At 40.5% G+C, this 23,994-nt stretch overlaps 1 protein-coding gene across 1 annotated transcript in view; it reads left to right on the forward strand.

Moving 5' to 3' along the window:
- LOC116982457 (B-cadherin-like) overlaps positions 1 to 23,714 on the forward strand; it is a 49,431-nt gene extending 25,717 nt beyond the window's left edge. The window contains exons 7-16 of the mRNA XM_033035692.1: positions 7,925 to 8,097; positions 9,029 to 9,157; positions 10,467 to 10,649; positions 14,928 to 15,172; positions 16,954 to 17,096; positions 18,440 to 18,664; positions 19,507 to 19,728; positions 20,627 to 20,757; positions 21,428 to 21,568; positions 21,945 to 23,714. Coding sequence (XP_032891583.1) covers positions 7,925 to 8,097; positions 9,029 to 9,157; positions 10,467 to 10,649; positions 14,928 to 15,172; positions 16,954 to 17,096; positions 18,440 to 18,664; positions 19,507 to 19,728; positions 20,627 to 20,757; positions 21,428 to 21,568; positions 21,945 to 22,154 — 1,802 coding nt within the window. The 3' untranslated portion in view covers positions 22,155 to 23,714. The remainder of the gene's footprint in view (positions 1 to 7,924; positions 8,098 to 9,028; positions 9,158 to 10,466; positions 10,650 to 14,927; positions 15,173 to 16,953; positions 17,097 to 18,439; positions 18,665 to 19,506; positions 19,729 to 20,626; positions 20,758 to 21,427; positions 21,569 to 21,944) is intronic.
- Positions 23,715 to 23,994: the final 280 nt, after the last annotated feature.

Consider the following 23,994-nt stretch of genomic DNA (forward strand, 5'->3'; position numbering starts at 1 on the left):
GAAAAGCTGGGAAGAAACGGTAAGAGCTAATATTCTTAAAGATATCACTAAAGATCTTCAGAAGCAATTTGCCAAAATGAATTCTACAATGCAGAACAACTTCTCCACTATGGAGGGCAATCTTTCTAAGAAAATTGATAATAGCTGCGGCGAAGTAAAAGAGCTTTATGTATCCCTGAACCAGCAGTTTAAAGATTTGGAGTCCAGGCTGGCGAAGGAATTGGAAAGTATCCAGAAAGAGTATAACAATAAACATGACACCCTGCTGAAGCAATTAACAGACTCGGAAAAATTGAGGGAAGAGATGGATGGTGAAATGGAACAGATGAGCCAAGAAATACAAGGTCTGAAAAAACAACACGATACTAATTGGGAGCTAACGAATAAACTAAATGAGAAATGTCAAGATTTAGAGGCCAGGTCAAGGAGGCAAAATCTGAGAATAGTAGGAGTTCAAGAGGGTGCTGAACACGGCCTTCAAATGCGTGATTTTATTACTAATCTACTTAAAGATGTTTTCAAACTTCCAGAAAAACCAAAGATAGATCTGGCTCATCGAGTGGGTCGCTTCCAAAAACATGATAATGCTAAACCAAGGCAAATTATTGTAAAGTTCCTGGATATTTCAACTCTGGAAACTCTATTAAAGAAAATAACCTATGGAGAAAATCTTACATTTGCTGATAATATCGTAAGATTCTACAGGGATTATCCTCGGGAAATTTTGGCAAAAAGACGTGAGTTTAAAAGGGCAAGCAGTATTTTATATGGACATTCTGAAGTTCGTTATGGCGTGATCTATCCAGCGAAAATGCTAATTACGTTTAAGGGCAAGCAACGCTCATTTACGGACCCGGACTCTGCTTGCAAATATGCCCAGGAGATTTTAAACAAAATTCAAGGAGGAACAGAATAATAGACATTTTATCTGTGGAACTTTGTTTTTTCTGTTTCAATTAAGACACTAGAACGCTTCAGACGGTTACCAGACAGGCTTATCTGGCAAGAATGTGTTGTTCAATAACAGAGGCCGAATTAAACTTCTGAACTGAAAGCACAGATGGAAGCTCAAGGTCGCAAGCTCGTCAACAAACCCCTCAGCACGGAGAACTATGAGACCGTCTCCTTTTGAAATGGCCATTATGAGGCATCTGTTCCACACTATATGATATATGACCTATTATTTATATATATAATTAACTAACTAACTAACCACTTACGCGCAATAAACTCAACTAACGTTAAAGGCGCAATGTACTATACTAACACGACTAACTATATAGCAGGAAGGATGGGGGAGGTTAGACATATATTTTAAATACTAAATACTAATTATGAATTACTTAACATACAGGTAAATGAAAAGTGTCATTATTGACGAGGTACTTTAACCCATAATTACTTTAATTTTAATCCAAATCTTCTACCTTCCCTTTTATTTTATTCTATTTTAAGCTGTTCAGCTGTTGACCTGATATGATAATTTTGGTAACAATTAGAGGGAACCGACTAACGTTGGGTCAAATTCTAATAGGGGGACAAGGCCCAGTGCATAATTTCATCGACGGAGGTCAATTTAAAAACAAACCTAGCTACCTTAGATGGCTTTTTTGTAATTTATCGCTTTTTTGATAAATTACATTCACTTTTTTTGTTTATTCACAATTATTTGTTGTGTGACTTAACAATTTTTATGTACACTTTATTTTATGTTTTTCTTTTTCCCTTATTTATATTTAAAAGTGTCAGGAGATGTAGAACTACTGTAGAAATTATGAAGGACAACTCTGGATTCGGGATTCCGAGGTACTTGGCTGCATCACATGAATCATACAGTCTGGTAATAATAGCCAATGCAAGATAATAGTCGAATAAATATCGGAGGTCTCACCTTCTGTAGTTGGAACATCAGAGGTGCGAATGAGCCAATTAAGAGGGGTAAAATTCTGGCACAATTAAAATCATTAAATATGGATATTGCTTTCCTACAAGAGACACATCTGAAACAACAAACTCAGATCAGATTAAGGGCAAATTGGATAGGTCAAACCTATTACTCCTCATTCACCTCTAAAGCAAGAGGCACGGCTATTATAATTCGGAAGGGTATACCTTTTAAATTAAAGAAATCTATATCTGATAAAGAGGGAAGATATGTTATAGTCACGGGAGAAATTTACAATACACCATTAACTATGATAAATATTTACGCGCCTAATTTTGATAACCCACAATTTTTTAGGAAAATAATAGATTTAATCGCAGAGCATAATTATCAAAATATAATAATGGGGGGAGATTTCAACTGTGTTATAGATCCATACTTAGATAAATCAATAAAGCTAGGGAAGCGTCTTGTTAAAACTAAGACCTGTGAATTTTTAAATACTTATATAAAAAATAATAACATAGCTGATATTTGGAGAATAGCAAATCCAAGCGGTAGGGAATACTCATTTTATTCATCAGTTCACAAAACTTATTCGCGAATTGATTATTTTTTATTGGACACAAAATTAATCCCGTATACGAATAAACCATCATATCATAATAGTATTATTTCTGATCATTCACCATTGACTTTTATACTTAAAATTGAGGGAATGCCGAGTATAAAACCTTTTTGGAGATTCAATGTACATATATTAAATAACCCGCAGGGTTATGAGTATATAAAAGAACAAATAAAACTTTTTTTCGAAATAAATGACACGTCGGGTATTTCTGCACCGCTATTATGGGAAACCTTTAAGGCATATATTCGCGGCGTCATAATTTCTTACCAAAGTTTTCAAAATAAGGAAAATAAAAGAGAACTTCAGCGGATAGAACAGAAAATAAAACTACTAGAACTGGACAATGCAACTGACCCAACCATAAATAAACATAATAAGATAACTTTATTGAAATATAAAGTCAATAGAATACTATCGGCTAGAGTAATAAAATTATTCCAAATTACAAAACAAGCACACTTCGTATTTGGGGATAAGCCACATAAACTACTTGCGAGGCAACTGAAGCAACGAGAAAAGGAAAAAACTATTACTAAAATTAAATCGGATAAGGGCGAGTTTTTAACACTGCCTAAGGATATTAACAAGAGGTTTGCCCAATTTTATCACAATTTATATACATCTAAAATAAATACAGATGTAAGTAAAATTACAAATTTTTTAGATAATTGCAAGCTCCCAAAATTGGATAGTTTAGAACAAGAGCAATTAGGAGCACGGATTACTAATGAAGAAATAAAACAAATAATAAACTCACTGAAAAATGGGAAGACCCCAGGACCAGACAGTTTTAGTAATGAATTTTATAAAAGATTTCAGGAGTCAATTATACCAAGAATATTCAATTTATACACGCAGGCTTATACCGAAAATAAACTACCAGAAACCCTAGCAGAAGCAACAATAACACTTATACCAAAAAAAGATAAAGATTTAGATGAACCGGGTTCTTATAGAGCTATTTCACTACTAAATACGGATCAGAAAATTTTAGCAAAGATTCTAGCTAGAAGGCTAAATATTTATATTAACAATTTAATAAATACGGATCAAACGGGATTTATACCCAAAAGACAATCATTTAATAATTTGAGAAGGCTTTTCAATATAATGTACTCTCATAATGAGGACAATGAAGATATTTCAGTTATCACGCTGGATGCAGAGAAGGCATTTGATCAAGTAGAATGGCAGTATTTATACAAGGTACTCCAAAAATTCAATATGGGAGAGAATTTTATTAGATGGGTTAAACTACTTTACGATAGACCTACGGCAAGAATATTAACTAACAATACGCTATCTCCAAAATTTTACTTATCAAGGGGTAATAGGCAAGGGTGTGCCTTATCACCATTGCTATTTGCCCTTATGATAGAACCGTTGGCCGAAAGGATTAGAAATCACCCGAATATTCACGGATATAACACTAAGGATTCAAAGAATAAAATTTCACTATATGCTGATGATATTCTTTTATATATTACTAATACACAAACGAGTATACCCACCTTATTAACACTAATTGAGGAATTCGGCTCTTTTTCAGGATATAGAATAAATTGGGATAAAAGCGAAATTATGTCTTTAAAACCACAGGATTCGAGACACTTACTAAAATTCCCCTTCAAAATTGCAACAGAAAAATTCAAGTATCTGGGTATTCAAATTACAAGAAGACACAAATCATTATTTAGTGCCAATTTTATACCACTATTAAATAAACTGAATGATATGATTAAATTTTGGAAAACACTTCCGCTCTCATTGATAGGTAGAATCAACGCTATAAAAATGACTTTCTTACCACAATTAATATATTTGTTTCAAGCGATCCCAATATATATTCCAAAATATTTTTTCAAAAAACTAGATTCCACTGTTACTAATTTTATATGGGATTACAGAACACATAGAATTCAACGAAAGCATTTGTGCAAATCTAAAGAAGTTGGGGGTTTATCATTACCTAACTTTATGTATTACTACTGGGCAGTGCATATTAAGAACATAATGTACTGGCTGGATAGTTCCACTCAGCAGTTGGAGTGGATAAGAATGGAGAAAGAGGAGTGCTATCCGCACGATATAGGAACGATCCTGCTCTCACCGATAAAATTGAATAGTATAATATACAAGAAGAACCCAATTATTCACAATATAATAAGAATTTGGAAACAAATAAAAGTATCCTTGAAATTAAATAATTTATCAGTACTAACCCCACTATTGAACAACCCCGCATTCAAACCTTCTCTCATCGACAACACATATCAACAATGGGATAGACTGGGGATTAGGAAAGTAGGGGATATGTATGAATTGGGCAAACTGTTATCATTTCAACAATTAAAATTAAAATTTAAATTGAAGGATAATCAATATTTTAAATATATACAGGTATGTGACTTTATGAAGAAATATATACATAGATTTCAAACTATATTTTTAGACCCTTTAGAAGAAGCAATGAATATTAAGGCTGATTCACAAAAATTAATTTCATACTTTTATAATAATATATTAGATAGAGAATCACCCTCAACAGAAGCACTAAGGGAAGATTGGGAACATGAGCTAATGATAAAGATCTCGAAGGATAGATGGGAAAAGTATTTGATGAATACACATAACTGTTCTATTAATACAAGACATAATTTAATTCAATTCAAATTATTACATAGACTATATTATTCAAAAACGAGGTTGAATAAATTTTATCCAAACGTCTCTCCCAGATGCGATAGATGTTTGTTTCAAAACGCTAATATAACACATTCATTTGTAGGATGTACAAAGTTGAATAAATTTTGGAGTGATATATTTGATATATTTACAAAGCTCTTCAAGTCAAGAATAGAACCCAAAATGGAATGGATTATATTTGGAATAATAGGAGAAGATACCAATTTAAATAAAGACCAAAATGTTTTTTTTAATTATGGGTTAATAATTGGAAAGAAATTGATACTTAAATTTTGGAAAAATACAACCATACCAACTGTTAAAATGTGGATTAGGAATATGATGGACATAGCACGCCTTGAAGAAATGAGACTCCGACTAATAGATAAATATGACCAATTCTTAAGGAGTTGGTCTCCTTTCATCGACCTTTTGGAATCATGTGATGCAGCGGTACCATAAGGATTGCTGATTTCAGTTCATGACGTGGATAGATCTACATCTCCGAATATAGATTTGAAAAATTCTCTTTTAAGGGGCCTTTTCTTTTATTTCTACTTTCCACCTTTTCTTTTTTATTTTATTTTTTTATTTTTATTTTTTATATCCACACTTCACATTTTTCTACTCTCTACCATCTATTTTTCCACTCTTTCCCCTTTCTATTGTTTTCTTTTTCTTGTCTTGCCTACTCGTAACATAAAACTAGAGGTTGTACATAGAATGGATTACGGTATGACATAGTTGGCACCTAAAATTAGGTGCCACTGTATTGTTTTGTATTGTATTAACTTCTAATAAAATAAACAAACAAAAAAAAACAAAAAAAGAAGCAATGTACAGTAGTATAGCCCGCAGCATATGACAAAATACATTTAATGTACATCTTCTATTTTAAATTTAACAGGATAAAAATAGAACAAGAGAGAAAGAATGAAAAAGAGAGAGTGTGAAAGAAATAGTGATGTGTAAACCCCTAGACTAGCATAGTGCAGTCCAGGAGTGAACGAGTAAAAGCCTATAGAAGAGAAAGACGACAAAAACCAAAAATAATAACAAAAAAGGGAAAAAAAATAGACCCTTATGTGTTGATATACCTGCTTCATTTCTCGAACCTGTTCGTGAATCGGTTTAATTCCAGAGTTGTGTTGCATCATATTATACTTGTAATGAATCAATAAAAGGAGACCATACCTTTAAAAATTACTCTGATTTTCCTGCTAAGACGAGTCACATATCTTCAAGATGTAGCATCTCAGACATGCTTGTGATCCACATTTTAAGCGTTGGGGTAGATGCATTTTTCCAAAATTTAAGTATAGGTTTTTTTTGCCATTATCAAGCCGTAGTTGAGAAAACGACTTTGAAAGGTCTGAAGAAGGGTTTCGGCCCGAAACGTCGCCTATTTCCTTCGCTCCATAGATACTGCTGCACCCGCTGAGTTTCCCCAGCAATTTTGTGTACCTTCGATATTCCAGCATCTGCAGTTCCCTTTTGAAGACTTTGAAATATTGATAGCTCAGAGCAGGCACCTGTTATTCCAAAAATAATTATTTCTGTATTGGGATCCAGTTTTGTTTTTAACAATTTTGAGAAGATTTCAAAGGTTTCTTTCCAAAATGTATGGAGTTTTATGCAAGAGGCGAAGGAGTGTGCTATAGTTGCTTCTTGGGATAAACATTTGTCGCAGATGGGAGATACATTTGGGAACATTTTGTTCAGTTTAGTTTTTGAGTAATATAGTCTATGTAGTATTTTAAATTGGATTAGAATATGTCTTGCATTAATCGAACAGTTATGTACATATAGAAGATATTTTTCCCATCTGTCTTTGGGAATTTTTAAACTTAATTCCTGTTCCCATACATAGGAAATATTGTAAGGGGCTTCAACAGGATGGATGCTTTTCCTCCTAATGGGGCAAGCTGGGCAGCACAGTGGCACAGCGGTAATGTTGCAGCCTTACAACACCAGAGACATAGGTTTGATCCTGACCACTTGTTGCTGTCTGTGCCACGTGGGTTTTCTCCGGGTACTCCGGTTTCCACCCACATTCCAAAGATGAGCAGCTTTGTAGGTTAATTGGCTTCTGTAAATTGTCCCTCGTGTGTTGGATAGGACTAGTGTCTGGGTGATCGTTGGTCGTCATGGTCTTGGTGGGTCGAAGGGCTTGTTTCCACACTATCTCTAAACTCAAAAACCAGGTATGAGGTTATCTAGTCTAGATGTAATCGGGAGGAATTGCTTCTGATGGGTGTGAATGTTTAGAATTGTTTGCTCCAGGGAGCCATCGAGTTGCATTCAAAATGGAGGTGTTTGTTGGGTAGTGAAGAAAGTGTGAGGAATGGGTAGTAAAGTGCAGATGAGCCTTGGAACATTGTGTTGGAAGCAGGTTCTAGGGTGTGTGAACTTCTGCATTTTATTGTGGTGCAGTAGTTTAACTTAACAGTGGGGCCCTTACTTCATCCAGTTCTATCTAATTGTGTCATGCTCTCATATTAGTATTTTGGAGTATTGTTTCTTGTACTGAACAAACCGGCAGATTTTTATCATAAAATGTGTTTATGACAATGGGGTTGATGAGATTGCAGTATTGCTGGTTTGTTGAAAAATGCTGACATGTCTGTATCTCAGTTCAGTTTTTAAACCTAATATTTTCCATGGGCTTGGGAGAAAAATGTTTGTGTCTATACTGATGTAATTTAATGTACATTTGTTGGCAGGTACTGCAATCATGAACTTGACAGCCACGGACGCAGATGAGAAAGATAATTTGAATTCTATGATCAAATATTCCATTCAGGATCAAGATCCAAAATTTCCTGAGGCATCTATGTTTACAATTAGTGATAAAACTGGACTGATCAGTGTGCTGACAGAAGGTCTGGATCGGGAGGTGAGTCTGTACATTTCACTGCAGAGTTTGTAGGTGAAAATATTAACTCTTATTTGAAGCATCCCTTTGGTTTTTCCTTGGTTTAATGAATAAAGAGTGTGCCTATTTAAAATATTGGGTAGCAGTAGATTTGTAGCCTTGTGGCACAAGTGACCTGGGTTCAATCCTGACTTTCGGTTGCAGCCTGTATTTGTACGTTCTCGCTATGACCGCAAGGGCTTTGGGTGATCTGGTTTCCTCTCGCATTCTAAAGACGTGTAGGTTAATAGGCTTCTGTAAATTCTCCCTAGTGTGCAGGATAGAAATAGTGTATGGGTTATCGCTGGTCTGTGCCGACTCGGAGGGCCAAAGGGCCCGTTTCCAAGCTGCATTTCTAAGCTAAATAAATAAACTTCATTTGCAGTGATGCTGAAGTATTGGAGACCACGGGGCTTGGGGGCCCTTGATGGATGTAGCATGTTTGGAAAAGGGCAATATTCTCTACATTAGGGACTTGTTGGTCATTAATCCTTGGGAGATGTTTTTCTGTTGGGATGGAAGAAATTAATGTGGAAATTGTAGACATTTAAAACTGCAAGAATGTTGCCAAATTACAGTTAGAGCTACTGAGAAAGGCGCCGATGGAACATTTAATAGTTGCCATTTTAACTATAGACACTTTATCTGTGGTATTAATTTAATTGGCAGAATTAGCGGGCAATTGGGGGAAAAGACTTTCTCCTGGCGGGCATGGTGAAAAAAATAAACCTTTATTACATTTGAAGGATATTTGGACAAACTATTGAAGGTGGTGCCACAGACCATGGGTTGAGAACTCAAGTGGTTGTCAATTAGTTTGTTTTTTTAACCAATGTAGTTATAGAATGTGTTGTAATTATCTGACTATGAAGAATACGCTTCAAACATGCTCTTTAATTTTATTTCATTTCAGAAATACGATAAATACACACTTGTAGTTCAAGCAGCAGATAGTGACGGTGAAGGGCTGGATACCAAAGCCACAGCAATAATTACTGTTCTGGACAGAAATGATAATGCCCCACAATTTGTGACCACTTCGGTAAAGATTTATTTTTTTTGCATATTTTACCATTTTCCTTTTGCATTTTTAAACATTTCCTGCGGAGTACAATAAAACGGATCCTTAAACTTGACATGAAATTAATGTTTCTAATTGTTTGAGGTGGAATGTTGAAGCATTGCATAATATTCTGGCCATTTTCACTTGTGTTTGCCAGGCAAAGGATCTTTTAACTTTGTGAAAGAAGTGCTTGCACCTTGTACACTTGGAGTTGGAATTACAAAGTCCCAGACCATCTCTAATCAACTGTGACTTAGAGAGATGCTCCCCTTATCCTTGCGAAATGAAAGCTCATTTGGGCAATATTCAAGAGTATTTTGGGAACCATTCTGTGGTAAATTGTTAGAGGCTTCAGGAGAATGGAGATTTTTCTTTTTGAGATTGGATGGCTGCAAGAAGAGAACAAAGTTGAATCCACCCTAGCTTGGGTGTTGAGTTGGAACAGTCTGTAAATCATAAAGCCTGTTGAATTAGGGGATTGAAGGCTTTGTGGCCACGTTTACCGATGATACAAAGTTAGTGATACAAAGATATTAAAGATACAAAGGGGCAGGAGTGTAGAGAAGTTAAGGGCTCTGCAGAAGGACTCTGACCGGTTAGGAGAGTGGGCTGAGAAATACAGTGTAGCAAAATGTGGAATCATGCATTTGGTAGTAGGTATAAAGGCGCAGACTATTTTCTAAACGGGGAGAGAATTCAGAAATCGGAGATGCAAAGGACTTGGGATTGCTGGTGCAGGATTCCCAAAAATCTAACTTGCAAGTCGAATCGGCAGTAAGCAAGGGGAATGCAATGCTAGCATTAACTTTGAGAGGGCTAGAATACAAAAAAACAAGGATGTAATGCTGAGGCATTATTAGGCATTGGTCAGACGCGTTGTTTTGGGCTCCATATCTGAGGAAGGATGTGCCGGCATTGGAGAGAGTCTGGAGGGGTTTACGAGAATGATCCCAGGGATTATTGGGTTCATGTGATGAGCATTTGAAGGCACTGGACCCGTACTCGCTGGAGTTTGGAAGGATAAAGGGGACTTCATTAAAAATATCCATTGACTTGGCCTCCACAAGCTTACTTACTTGTGGAGGCCAAGTCAATGGATATTTTTAAGGTGGAGATTGATAAGTTCTTGATTAGTACATGTGTCGAGCGTTATGGGTAGAAAGCAGGACACTAGGATTGAGAGGGAAAGATAGATCAGCCATGATTGAATGGGGGAGTAGGCTTAATGGACAGAGTGACCTAATTCTGCTCCTACAACTTGTAATAATTACTATTTTTTTAATTGCAGGTTACTGTTAGTGCTCCAGAAAATGAAGTGGATTATGATGTATCAAGGCACCCTGTAACTGATGCCGATAAGGCATATACACCAGCCTGGAAAGCAAACTTCAGTATAATCTTTGGGAATGAGAGACAGCAATTCACTGTGGGGACCGACTTGGATAATAATGGAATCCTTAAATTGATAAAGGTATGGCACTCCAGTCCACTGGTAACCACACATTTTTGTATGTTGAGATGGGATTTGGGCAGTTTGGAACGGCTGCAATATTGGCATCTCCTGATAATGTGGAAAATTGCCTTGATGTCCTCTCCATGTAAAACGAAATACTGGTGTAAATAACATTAGATTAACCAAACCCAGTCAGGCCAACAATATGGTAGTTTTGCTTTCACGAAAGGGCAGAAAATGGGCCTTATTACATGGTAATAAATAACATCACATGCTCATTGAATCTTGGTTTGATTATCAGCAGATAGACACAAAATGATGGAGTAACTCAGCGGGATAGGCAGCATCTCTGGAGAGAAATAATTGGCGACGATTCAGGTCTCGTCCCTTCTTGACTCTTGTCACTTGACACCGGATCTCAAAAGGGTTAAATCCCAGAGATATAGGGGGGGGGGGAGATGCCACTTTATTGGCCCAAATCACACCTCATTCACATAAGTGAAGGTCTTTGTGGCATGCAATTGAAATCCCGCTTTTACTTCACACCCACCACGCTAGGACTGCTTGCAGATGTCCCTTCGTGTTCTGTGATCAGTCATTATATACTGCTTCCATAATAAGGTCACATGTGGGGCCATCTACTTATTTCCACGGCAAACAATGTCCAGAATTTTTTTGCTATCTATATTACTAAAACTCTGTTCTTGACCGCTTTTGGCGATCTGTGCTGCGATTTCCGAGAGAACGCCGCCACCTACGGCCGTCATTTTTGGCCACCTCGCTCAGAGCCCCCCTCCGCATGTGTGCAAGGATTTTTCCCGTCGATGAAATATGACAGAGATATTAATGCTTTTACAAAATTCCCCATTCTCTCTGCTGCCCCTGCTGGCGGCAGGGGGGAGGGACTATAAAACCAGGAAGTGGTGTGCCTCAATCAGTCTCTGCAAGTGGTGTGCCTCAATCAGAGCTCTGAATGACACTGAACAAATGTCTCCACAGCTGTGAGTACCCATAATGTGGTTTGAAAATGAATATATGGTTAGTTGGAAGTAAAAAAGCACTGCCTGCAAATGGTTGTTTGGGTTTGGGTTGAAGTAAAAAGGCACTCTCTCTCTCTCTCTCTCTCTCGCTCTCCCCCCCCCCCCCCTCCTCTCTCCCCCCCCCCCCCCCCCTCCTCTCTCTCTCTCTCTCTCCCCCCCCCTCTCTCTCTCCCCCCACACCTCTCTCTCTCCCCCCCCCACCTCTCTCTCCCCCCCACCTCTCTCCCCCACCTCTCTCTCCCCCCCCCACCTCTCTCTCCCCCCCACCTCTCACTCCGCCCCACCTCTCACTCCCTCCACCTCTCTCCCCACCTCTCTCCCCTCCACCTTTCTCTCCCCTCCACCTCTCTCTCCCCCCCCACCTCTCTCTCCCCCCCCCCCCCCTCTCTCCCCCCCCCCCCCTCCTCTCTCTCTCTCTCTCCCCCCACCTCTCTCTCTCCCCCCACACCTCTCTCTCTCCCCCACCTCTCTCTCCCCCCCCACCTCTCTCTCCTCCCCCCCACCTCTCTCTCCTCCCCCCCCACCTCTCTCTCCCCCCCCCCCACCTCTCTCTCCCCCCCCACCTCTCTCTCTCCCCCCCCCCCTCTCTCTCCCCCCCACCTCTCTCTCTCCCCCCCACCTCTCTCTCTCTCCCCCCCACCTCTCTCTCCCCCCCCACCTCTCTCTCCCCCCCCACCTATCTCTCCCCCCCCACCTCTCTCTCCCCCCCACCTCTCTCTCCCCCCCCAACTCTCTCTCATCCTCCCCACCGCATCTCTCCCCCTCTCTCTCCCCCCCCCTCTCTCTCCCCCCCTCTCTCTCCTTCCCCCCCTCTCTCTCTTCCCCCCCCTCTCTCTCCCCCCCCTCTCTCCTTCCCCCCACCTCTCTCTCCCCCCCCCCCTCTCTCTGCCCCCCCACTCTCTCTCGTCCCCCCCCTCGCTCCTCTCCCCCCTCTCTCTCTCCCCCCCCTCTCTCTCCCCCCCCTCTACTCTTCCCCCCCTTCCCCCCCTCTCTCCTCTTCCCCCCTCCCTCTCCTTTCCACCCCTCTCTCTCTTCCCCCCCTCTCTCGTCTCCCTCTTCCCACCCGTCTCTCTCCTTCCCCCCTCCCTCTCTCTCCCCCCCCCCACCTCTCTCTCTCCCCCCCTCCACCTCTCTCTCCCCCCCCCCCACCTCCTCTCCCCCCTCTCCTCTCTCCCCCCCCCTCTCCTCTCCCTCCCCCCTCTCCTCTCTCTCCCCCCCTCTCCTCTCCCTCCCCCTCTCCTCTCTCCCCCCCCTCACCCACCCTCCCTTTTTCTCCTCCCCCCCCCCACCCCCCTATCCCTCTTGCCCCTCTCTCTGTGTGTGTCTCTCTCCCTGTCTCTGCCCCTTCTCTCTCTGCCCTCACTCTCTACCCCCGCCACCCCCCCCCCCCCCCCCCATCTCTAGATGTGACTGCAAGTTGGGGGCTATGCGTCAGTAGATAGGGTGGTTATGGGGTAAAAGGAGCAAATTAATAATATTAATATAATATCAAGGGGGGTAATTAGTGTGAGTGCGGGGGGGGGGGGGGAGATAGTTAGTGTGTGTGACGCTGCATGCCGCCTCCCCCCCCCCCCGCAACCGCACGTTGGGGGAACAGACCCAACGGGTCTGCATTTGGTCTAGTACAGAATAAAAGTGCATCAGTTCATGTCTGTGTGTGGCAGTATTTAGACAATCATGAAAATAGGCTGCAAACGTGTATATAACATGCATGACACATGTGCAAGGCAATAACGATCTTGCAATGAGACGTTTGGAGCATTCTCTTGACACGACTACAGAGTTTGTTCAAAAAAATCCCTTGGGACGGGGGAGTGAACTAGGGCAGTCTTGAATACTGTGGAGTGGTCAACAGGTCAATGAAGGACTCAACAAGACTACTTTGAAGCTGGTGTGACTTGGGTGGGGGAGGGATGGAGAGAGTGAATGCAAGGGTTACTTGAAGTTAGAGAAATCAATGTCCATACCACTGGGTTGTAAGCTGCCCAAGCGAAATAGGAGATGCTGTTCTTCCAATTTGCGTTTGGCCTCACTTACACAATGGAGGAGGCCCAGGACAGAGGCGGCAGTGTGGGAAGGGGAATTAAAGTGTTTGGCAACTGGGGGATTGGGTAGGTACTGAGCAAAGGTATTTCCCAGTCTACGTTTGGTCTAGTTAATTCTTCCTGCTTGCCATTGTGAAGCAACACGGTGCTTTTAGCTCTCTGATCAAATGGTACTTTCTAAAAGCATTTTGTTGGGATATTCCCTGTAGTTTTTGCATATTTAATTGTATTTGTCAATGTGACTTTTTCATTTATCTCACATATTTTTGTTTAAATTGTTTTTCATGAAGAGATTGCAGGGTGACTTGGACAGGTTGGGAGGAGTGGGCAGATGCAGTTTAATGCGGATAAATGTGAGGTTATCCACTTTGGTAGCGAAAACAGGAAGGCAGATTACTATCTAAATGGCGTCAAGTTGGGAAAAGGGGAAGTACAACGGGATCTGGGGGTCCTTGTTCATCAGTCTATGAATGTAAGCATGCAGGTACAGCAGGCAGTGAAGAAAGCGAATGGCATGTTGGCCTTTATAACAAGAAGAGTTGAGTATAGGAGCAATGAGGTCCTTCTGCAGCTGTATAGGGCCCTAGTGAGACCACACCTGGAGTATCGTTTACAGTTTTGGTCTCCTAATTTGAGGAAGGACATTCTTGCTATTGAGGGAGTGCAGCGTAGGGAATTTACAAGGTTAATTCCCAGGATGGCGGGGCTGTCGTATGCTGAGAGAATGGAGCGGCTGGGCTTGTACACTCTGGAGTTTAGAAGGATGAGAGGGTATCTCATTGAAACGTATAAGATTGTTAAGGTTTTGGACACGCTAGAGGCAGGAAACGTGTTCCCGATGTTGGGGGAGTCCAGACCCAGGGACTACAGTTTATGAATAAGGAGTAAGCCATTTAGAACGGAGACGAGGAAACACTTTTTCTCACAGAGAGTTGTGAGTCTGTGGAATTCTCTGCCTCGGAGAGCGGTGGAGGCAGGATCTCTGGATGCTTTCAAGAGAGAGCTAGATTGGGCCCTTAAAAATAGCAGAGTCAGGGGATATGGGGAGAGGGCAGGAACGGGATACTGATTGGGGATGATTAGACATGATCACATTGAATGGCGGTGCTGGCTCGAATGGCCGAATGGCCTACTCCTGCACCTATTGTCTATTGTCTATAATGCTTAATCAATATATCACTGATTTTTTTTTTTTTAATTTTCCAATGCAGCCCCTGGATTTTGAGAAGAGCCATAAGCATATCGTGACAATTGAAGTAAGGAATCAGATGCCTTTCCCTGATACCCTATCACTCTCCTCAGCTACAGTAACCATCAACGTGATTGATGTCAATGAAGCGCCAATATTTACTCCAGAAACAAAGACTAGCACGCATCCTGAGAATCTACCGGTTGGCAGTACTGTCACTACAAGCAAGGCAAAGGACCCAGACAGTGCACAGCACCAAAATGTTAGGTATGAAATAGAAATATGGGGACACCTTCAAATTAGCAATATTTTCCTGTGCTGAGCTGCTATTTTGAGTAGGATTATTAATTGAGAGCTACAAGGTGGGTAGTTTCAACACTGTGTGTAGGAATGAGCTGCAGATGCTGGTTTACACCAAATATAGTCTGAAGAAGGGTCTCGACCTGAGATCACCCATTCGTTCTATCCAGAGATGCTGCCTGTCCCACTGAGTTTCTCCAGCATTTTGTGCCATCTTAGTTCAGGACAATATCTGTTGAATGCTCTTTGTAATTATGAATGCTGGGACCTTGAGTTAGATACTAGATAGTTTCATTGGAATGGGATGAGGCTATGCAGCCTTGGAGCCTGCTCCATTGTTCAAATAGATATTGGCTGTCCGGATCTTTGGCCTCTGCTCCACCTTCCTACCTGTGTCCTATAATCTGTGCCAGACCAAAATCATCTGTCCTCGGTCTTGAATGAGTTGGCCTCAGCTTTTTGTGATGAGGGATTCCCTCTCACAAATTTGTTATCCCAGAGATAAAGTTATCTTGAATTCTGTTTCTGAAACCATATCCTCCCCTGCGGCTCTCCGCAGTCCTCCCCTGCGGCTCTCCGCAGTTAAGCTTCCTGCATTGTCCCAGATGCTACCTGACCAGCTGAATTCCTCCGGTAGCTTTCTTTTTGCTCCAGACGTCAGCACCTGCAGTCTCTTGTACCTATCAAAATATTTAGCGTGCACTTTTTTATAATTTCAATATCATCCATTTCCTTTCAGGGTATAGGTATTTTGTCACTCCTGTAAACCATTAGATTTTAAAGTGCAAATTGGGTATCATTATCGATATGAAGAAAGACACAAAGCTGGGGTAAATCAGCGGGACAGGCGGCATCTCTGGAGAGAAGGAATGGATTACATTTTGGGTCGAGGCCCTTCAGACTGGTTAGGGATAAGGGAAAAAAATGATTTGGTTGTGTCTTCAATGTTATTGAAACCTTGTATAATAGGCCGTAGTCTGTTTTGCCATTGTCTTTTTTTAAAAAAGGATATAATTTAAGGATTTTTTTAATGCTGTACGGCCATCCACTAGTGGATATGGCCTGTCCAGCTGTAATGGGGCACAGTAACAAGCGGCACAAAGTGAGATCCGTTTATCTCAGCCCTCGTACTAATTTGGCTATAAATTAAACTAGTCAGTTTAATAATTTACACATGCTAAGTGTTTTAAAATAAAGTATAAAATCAAGAGAGGAATAGATCATGTAGATGCACAGAGTCTCTTGCCCAGAGTAGGTGAATCAAGGACCAGAGGACATAGGTTTAAGGTGAAGGGGAAAAGATTTAATAGGAATCTGAGGGGTACGTTTTTCACACAAAGGGTGATGGGTGTATGGAACAAGCTGCCAGAGGTGGTAATTGAGGCTGGGACTATCCCAAGGTTTAAGAAACCGCTAGATGGGTACATGGATAGGACAGGTTTGGAGGGTATGGGGTAAATGCGGGCAGGTAGGACGAGTGTAGCTGGGACACGTTGGGCCAAAGGGCCAGTTTATAATGCTTATTTATCTTGTTATATATATAAGTATGTGTGTATATGTATATGTGTGTGTGTGTGTGTGTGTATATATATGTGTGGGTGTGTGTGTGTGCTCTGATAAATCTCTAGTTTTCCACAAAGGCTGCACTTAAAATAACATTGTATTGCTTGTGGGGAGGAAAAAACATCATTTTCTTTTGACTTTGGGATCGGTGATAGTACGTGAATTTAATTTTGCATATATTGCAGGTACCGGATGGGAAGTGACCCAGCACAATGGTTTGAAATCGAGATGGAGACTGGCATCGTAAAACTAATCAGCGATATGGATAGGGAGTCAGAATTTGTTAAAGATAACATTTACACTGCCACGGTCCTGGCTTATGATGATGGTGAGCCTCCACAGATCTACATGGCCACGTCCTGTAATAGTTTAGCCGCCTTCACTAATCATTAATGTTTCAATTTTTTATCCACTGGTCATAGGACAGTCACAATGAGGTTAATTTAATGCTTGATATGAAAGTGGGAATGGATTTTGAGAGGTTTTTCTGTCCCTCCATGTAGTTTCGCATTGAAGCTTTTAAAAAGTTTTCAGAATCCAAGGGTGAACTGAAGTACAAATGAAAAGAAATTGGAGCCAATTTCAAAATGACGTTATTTTTGGTTCTGCAGTTTTCCAATGTTTGTTTTTCCTTTTGATCTGCGATGTAGTTCATCAGTACTGTTTAAATTGTCCATTTGAACCGAATCGCAAATGCAAATTTAGAACCTCAGAAAAATTATGCAATGAACTGTTTATATATGACATGATTTCATATTCGCTATGTAAATAGATTTGCAGAACATTTCCCAATGAAACTGTTTTTATGACAAGCAATGAAGATTTTGCTCCTTAAAATGTAAATATAAAGGAACAATATTAAACCAAGATAACATTTTAAAGTGAAGTTTTGCAGCAGCTGTTGCGTTGCATAGTGTTTCCCATTGATTGCATTAGCATTTGCTGTTTTCAGCAGGATCGTTTCGCCTTTAAGATCAGTCATCCTCACTTTGAAAAGCTGCCTTACGTACAGTACCTGTTACATTTCTGCTCCAGTGGTGAATTAGCCACCATCATTTCTAGCAAAAAGGTATATCTGTGTAATTTTCCAGGTGCAGCAGTCAAAAATTAAACTAATACTGGGGTAATTATAGGAAGCCTCTAGCAGAATGACACCCTGGCCTTACCCAGCAATTCTTTCCTCAGAGTTATGGGAGGGGTGTGACCATGTTAACATTGGCTATCGTCCAAAATACCAACTAAGATGGACCAGTAGCTGATACTAATGCTTAAAAAAATAAAAAATAAAAAAGTTTAAATTATTTCAATCAATTTTCTTCATAAATAGATATTAAGATAAATGCTATAATGGCAACCCTGCGGTTCATCTGGAGGAATTAACTAAAGTGGTCAATTCTTCATCCATCAAGTTTAGCTTTATTGTTACCAATGTATAGTGAAATGCTTTGTAGGCATTGTAGCGCATCAGTCTATAGCTAAACGTTCAATCTCTACAATGACGTAGAGGTGAACCGGATAGTATCCTGCCTTGTGGAAGGATCATTGGAAAGCTTGATAACAGATGGAAAGAAGCCTCGGTCACTATGTGAAAAGACAATTTACTAGTCCCAGACAACATGAACTTTTTCCAATGTTTGCAATTGGTTTCAGAATTTTCCTTTTTGTCTGCAGGGAGTCCACCTGCCACTGGTACTGGGACTATCCTTGTGGATCTTGAAGATATCAATGATAATCCACCCATTGCCAATTCACTTCTCAACCGGGTGTGCAACAAGAATGGTCTCCCTGTGAATGTGACCATTGTAGACAAAGACATTCCACCCAACACGTTTCCTTATGCAATAGCGCTGGTTCATGGAGCTGAGAATAACTGGACTATTGAATCAACAGGCAGGGGTAAGTTTATTACATTACAAACAGAATGATGAACTAATAAGCATTGTAACCCTTTATCCTCAACGACTAGTCTTTCCTTGTCCGCTGCCTTGCTACTTGCTAGATATACACGCGTTAGTAGAAAGCTGAATGCTGAGATGTGGGAACCTTAACTCTGCCTCTTATCAGCACACCACTCTCCCCTCACACATCCTCAAGGGCCTGCCCCACTTACCCGATTTTGCCGGCACCCATCATAGTCGCAGCAGGTCGCCGCAAATTTTCAACGTGTCGAAAATCCAGCGGCGACCAGAAAAAGGTACGAATCTTTGGGCGACTACTCATCATCAAACAGGCGTCACCCCGCGACCGTACCCAAAGAATCATTCATTATGCCAGCAATTATCTTGCAACATGCCTTTGTTATGGAATATTGCACGATTTTCAAGGAACCTACTCCAATGTAGGAAACTGGGAAGGATTAGGAGACCAGTCTAATGATAAGAGATGGAGCATATATCAGCAACAAGAGGGATAGATGGTGCAATTTGGTATTGTGAGGGTGATGTGTTCGTCGTGAAGTTTTGGATGCAGTGGAGTCATCACTCCTGAGGATGTATTTCAGTTGATTTGGTTATGATACAATAGAACTTTATTTTTCCCAGGAGGGAAATTGAGGTGGAGTTGGATGAAGGGAATGAAGACATGGGCCAAATCAAAGTGGCAGGTAGCAGCAAGGCTAATAATCTGATGAGAACAAACACAAGGGGCCATCGCCCCATAGCTTGCAAACTGGCACGTTTCGAGTTAAGCAATCCGTGATTCTGCGGAGGTTGCATAACAATCTGCCATCTTTTGTTCAGATGATGTGAAGCTGTTACGGCTGAAAAGAGAAATTGATCCGAACATCTATGAAGTTTCCATGAGAGTAACAGATGGCGGGACTCCACAGATGTCTCAGGTCACTGGACTGCGAGTGGAAGTGTGTGACTGTGAAAACGGAGCATGTAAACAGAGGATCGCTGCCGCTGCTTTTGGTATCCCTGGCATTCTGGCTATTCTGGGCGCTATCTTGGCCTTGTTGAGTAAGTATCATCTCAATTTCAAAGTGATCGTTGCTTCAAGAGTTGGGCTTAATCTTCTTCATTCCAAATCTTCAACTAAGCTGAGGTTCTGTGTATATGCCTTCTCTTTGGTCGAGGATGGCATAGGATTCTCTCCCCCTGCAATCTTTAGAGGCGGCTGTAAAGGGTGTGCAAGTAAATTGCTGATTAGAAATGCCACGTGATTTGGAAAACGAGTGAAGCAAGTCATTTGGCCCACAATGTTTGCAATGCCTGGGTCAAAGAATTATCCACTTAGTTTCCAACTGGAATGTAGATCTTTAAAGGAAAGGAATTGAACTCTGAAGGAGCAGTCAGTTTCTAACTGTATTTTTGTTTTGTTTTTTTGCATTCCCCTCAATATTTTCCCATGTTTATATATAATCAATACTGTTTTTACAGCTAATTCTATTTCAACCTCATTCAAACATAGAGATGTCATGTGACATTCTTTTGATCCTTTTGTACCAATTACATGCAACATTCTCTACTTGCCAATACCTTGCCCATATGTGCTCTATTAACTTTTATGGTTATGAATGTTAATTATGTCTCGTTTGAAGGAAAATGATTGTGGATTCCATAGATGGGTTTTAGTTCCATTTATTCCTCCTGTTTCATAACTGCAGGATGAGTTGTTTAAATTTAGGATATTTATCCAGTCACAGCCGCCGAGTACTGCACCTTCAGAGTTCAATTCCTTTCCTTTAAAGATCTACATTACAGGCTGGGCTTTTTGCTATTGCATCCATATGCTATGTATAATCCTTTGTAAGTTAAATGTATCAACATTTATAAAAAAACTCATATTTCCAATTGAAGACTTTAAATATTTTTTGTTCTATAAATTCTAGTAAATTTTTTTAAATGTGTCTTTTAGTTTTGGGGCTCCTGCTCCTGCTCTTTATTAAAAGGAGGCGAAGTGTCAAGAAGGAGCCCTTATTGCCTGAGGAGGACATTCGGGATAATGTTTACCATTATGATGAAGAAGGTGGTGGTGAAGAAGACCAGGTTGGTGATGAATGGAATCGTTTTTCAGGGAGTCAGGGTGCAGATGATTACAAATAGTTAAACTCCACTATCATGTTTTATCCTCCCCATTTGGCCAGAGTTGTGTCCTTGTCCTGCAAAGGAATCAAACGCTTGCATCATGTGCACTTGTGACAGGTTGCTTAATGCTTCAGGTGTGTTGTGTTTCGGCTGTTGTAATAACTGAAGCCTTACACCTAGATAAAGGTCCAAAGACTTTATTAACGACATAGCATATATAACTTCATACTGGCACGTCTTTCTAATTCTAAAGGGAACAGGCAGGGAGGACTACTGTAAAAGTAAGTGGGCATAACTACCAAAGCATGACTCGTAACATGAGTGACACTGATCTACAAGGTGCAAATACCCTGCTCCAAGCTGCATTAACAGTTCATGCGTATAAAGCCTAGCCACCCACAACTCACTCCCACCTTGGCTGGACACTTTACCAGCTTCTACTCAGTCAGTAAGTGTGCCCTGTCTGTTTCATAACAAACGGGAAGCATATCATCTTGGTAAGATGTCCACTGTAGGTTTGCTTGAGTCCCATTGAGTAGTCTGGGCAGTTGGCAGATAATATCTTTATTATATAACTGTGTATCAAAATATCTCCATGCAATGTTGTGATTATAACTGTCTCGTTTAACAGGATTATGATCTCAGCCAACTGCACCGGGGCCTGGATGCCAGACCGGAGGTTGTTCGCAATGATGTGGCTCCTGTCCTCATGGCACCACAGTATCGGCCGCGCCCTGCTAACCCTGATGAGATCGGCACCTTTATTGATGAGGTAGGGTAGCAACCAGTCTGGAGACGGGTCTCGACCCGAAACGTCACCCGTTCCTTCTCACCAAAGATGCTGCCTGTCCCACTGAGTTACTGCAACATTTTAGTGTCTATCCTCAGTGTAAACCAGCATCTGCAGTTCCTTCTTACACATTATTAAAATAACCTTGCTCTGGTGGGGGGGGGGAGTAAAATTCGAATGCTGTTGATTTTGTATTACTGTCATAACCCAACACATGCAAGAAGTAGAAATTTGGATTATTTTGTTAATATTACTTAGATTCGCGTTATCCTGGCAGAAAATCCTTTGAGCCGGGCTGTTGCTGGTCTTCAGAAGTTCCCTGCTTTATACTAACTATCACTTGGTTTTGTTCCCACAGAACCTGAAGACCGCTGACAATGATCCAACTGCCCCTCCGTACGACTCGCTCCTGGTGTTTGATTATGAAGGCGGTGGTTCGGAGGCGGAATCTCTAAGTTCGGTGAACTCGTCCAACAACTCTGATGAGGACCAGGATTATGACCACTTGAACAATTGGGGCCCGCGCTTCCGGAAGCTCGCTGAAATGTACGGCCACGGGGAGGAATGAGGAGGTGCAAATGAGCAAACATTTTACGGACTTGGGTTTCAACCACTTAATGATTGGAAAATATTGTGAGCAGAGTGCATGGCACAATTTGGTAGCAGGTGGAATGGATAACACTTTCCAGTTGGTCCTGCATTGAAACTTAGCAAATTGTTATGATGAAAACGAGCTTTTCCTGAGCTAATTGCAATGAATTATTGCTCGGAGCTTTATTTTCATTAGTCCATGACTCTCTCTTTAATTTTCCCAAAGTATAAATGAGCCAAAGTTTATTCTATTTTATATTACCCTACTCTGCTCTTATGGCAATATTCCACTGCTCAAATAATCTCTCTGCAGCTTTTTGAATGCAAATGAGAATGTTATTGGTTTTAGGTATGCAATAATGTAATATAAAGATAGGATTGCTTTTGAATAATTTACAGATCCATATGCAGAGTTTAATGTGGTTAAAGGCATCGTGGAATCAAATCTTTGCAGCTACTAGCCAAAATTTGCTTTGCATAAACGGCATATGCATTCTCAGGAAATGCTCATTTAGGAGCTTTTAAGGAAAGTCCACTTTTTAAACAAATATAGGATTACCTTCCTGTATGTACTACTGATTAATGAGTTGAAAATAAATGATTTTTTTACTAAATGTGTGAAAGCTGGTTTTATGATTGGTAGGTAGACTTTCAAAGCAAGAATCTACTGTCAGATCTTTGCAGTGGATGTGGTTTATTTGCACCATGTTTCCAAATAGTATTTTTAAATGATGTTATCTAATAGTCTGACCCATTCCCCACCAATCTTTGCCTCTAACATTATATATGTGGAACAAAGAGGGGACAGAATTTTGTTAATCCAATATTAGATTCTCTAACAAAGTCCTCTGCACTGGAGATTTTGAATGCCAACAGCCCTGTAAAACTATAAATCAATTAGAGGTGACCTAGATCATGTGCATCAACTTCCACAACCTTTTCCTTGTCCTGTTGTCCCTTCCTAAAATCCCATTCATTTATACCTGAAACTAATCAAAAGTCCAGGCACGCATTGAAAAAAAACAACTTGTCAATAAGGTGACATCTAATTTGCATCATAACAGCAGTGCAAATGTTTTTCCCTTTGACTTGCGTGACTGGACAACTTGGATATAAGCTCGCACCTGCACTTGCAGTTAAGCCTTTAGTGGACACTGCAGGCTATAAGTGCCTTCCTGGATGATGGCGTCATGAAAGTGGTTCATATAGCACAGCACTGATTTATAGTTTTTCTACTATAATATTTCATATTTGCTAACTTAAGTAGAGCATAATTTGTGATATAAAACTGCAATGTAGATGATGTGACGACTAATGTTGCACTTCTCTGGTGAAAGGGTTGAGTTTTTCTGTTTTTTCTGTCATTTTAAAACCAAAGCTAGTGCCTATTATTTTGATGCAATTAAAATTGATGAAAAATTGGCTCCTTAAATGATTTTTATTTTATATTAGTTTCTTATTTGGCTGTTGCAATTTTAATTTTTCTGCTTTTGATGTTCAAGTGTATGTATTTTAAATAAATGTTTGTTGCAAAACACATCTGCCTCAGATCTTGCATGGATTGTTGTAGTAATGTGCTTTGAGGGTTTTGAGCTATTTTCACATTGGTCTTGAACAAAATGAATGAATTGCCCTTTCAACATCTTCCTAATCGTTGATCCTGTGATCTCATTATCCCTTATATGCACACGTTGGGACAGGACATACAGTAACAGCAGCATGACTCCGTACATAAATATAGGAGCAGGATTATAGCCTTCTCAAGCTTGCCCTGCCATTCAATACAATGTGATCTGCCCAGTCCTCATTCCTGACTG

Source organism: Amblyraja radiata, chromosome 17 (assembly GCF_010909765.2).
Source record: "Amblyraja radiata isolate CabotCenter1 chromosome 17, sAmbRad1.1.pri, whole genome shotgun sequence".
Classification (NCBI taxonomy): Eukaryota; Metazoa; Chordata; class Chondrichthyes; order Rajiformes; family Rajidae; genus Amblyraja; species Amblyraja radiata.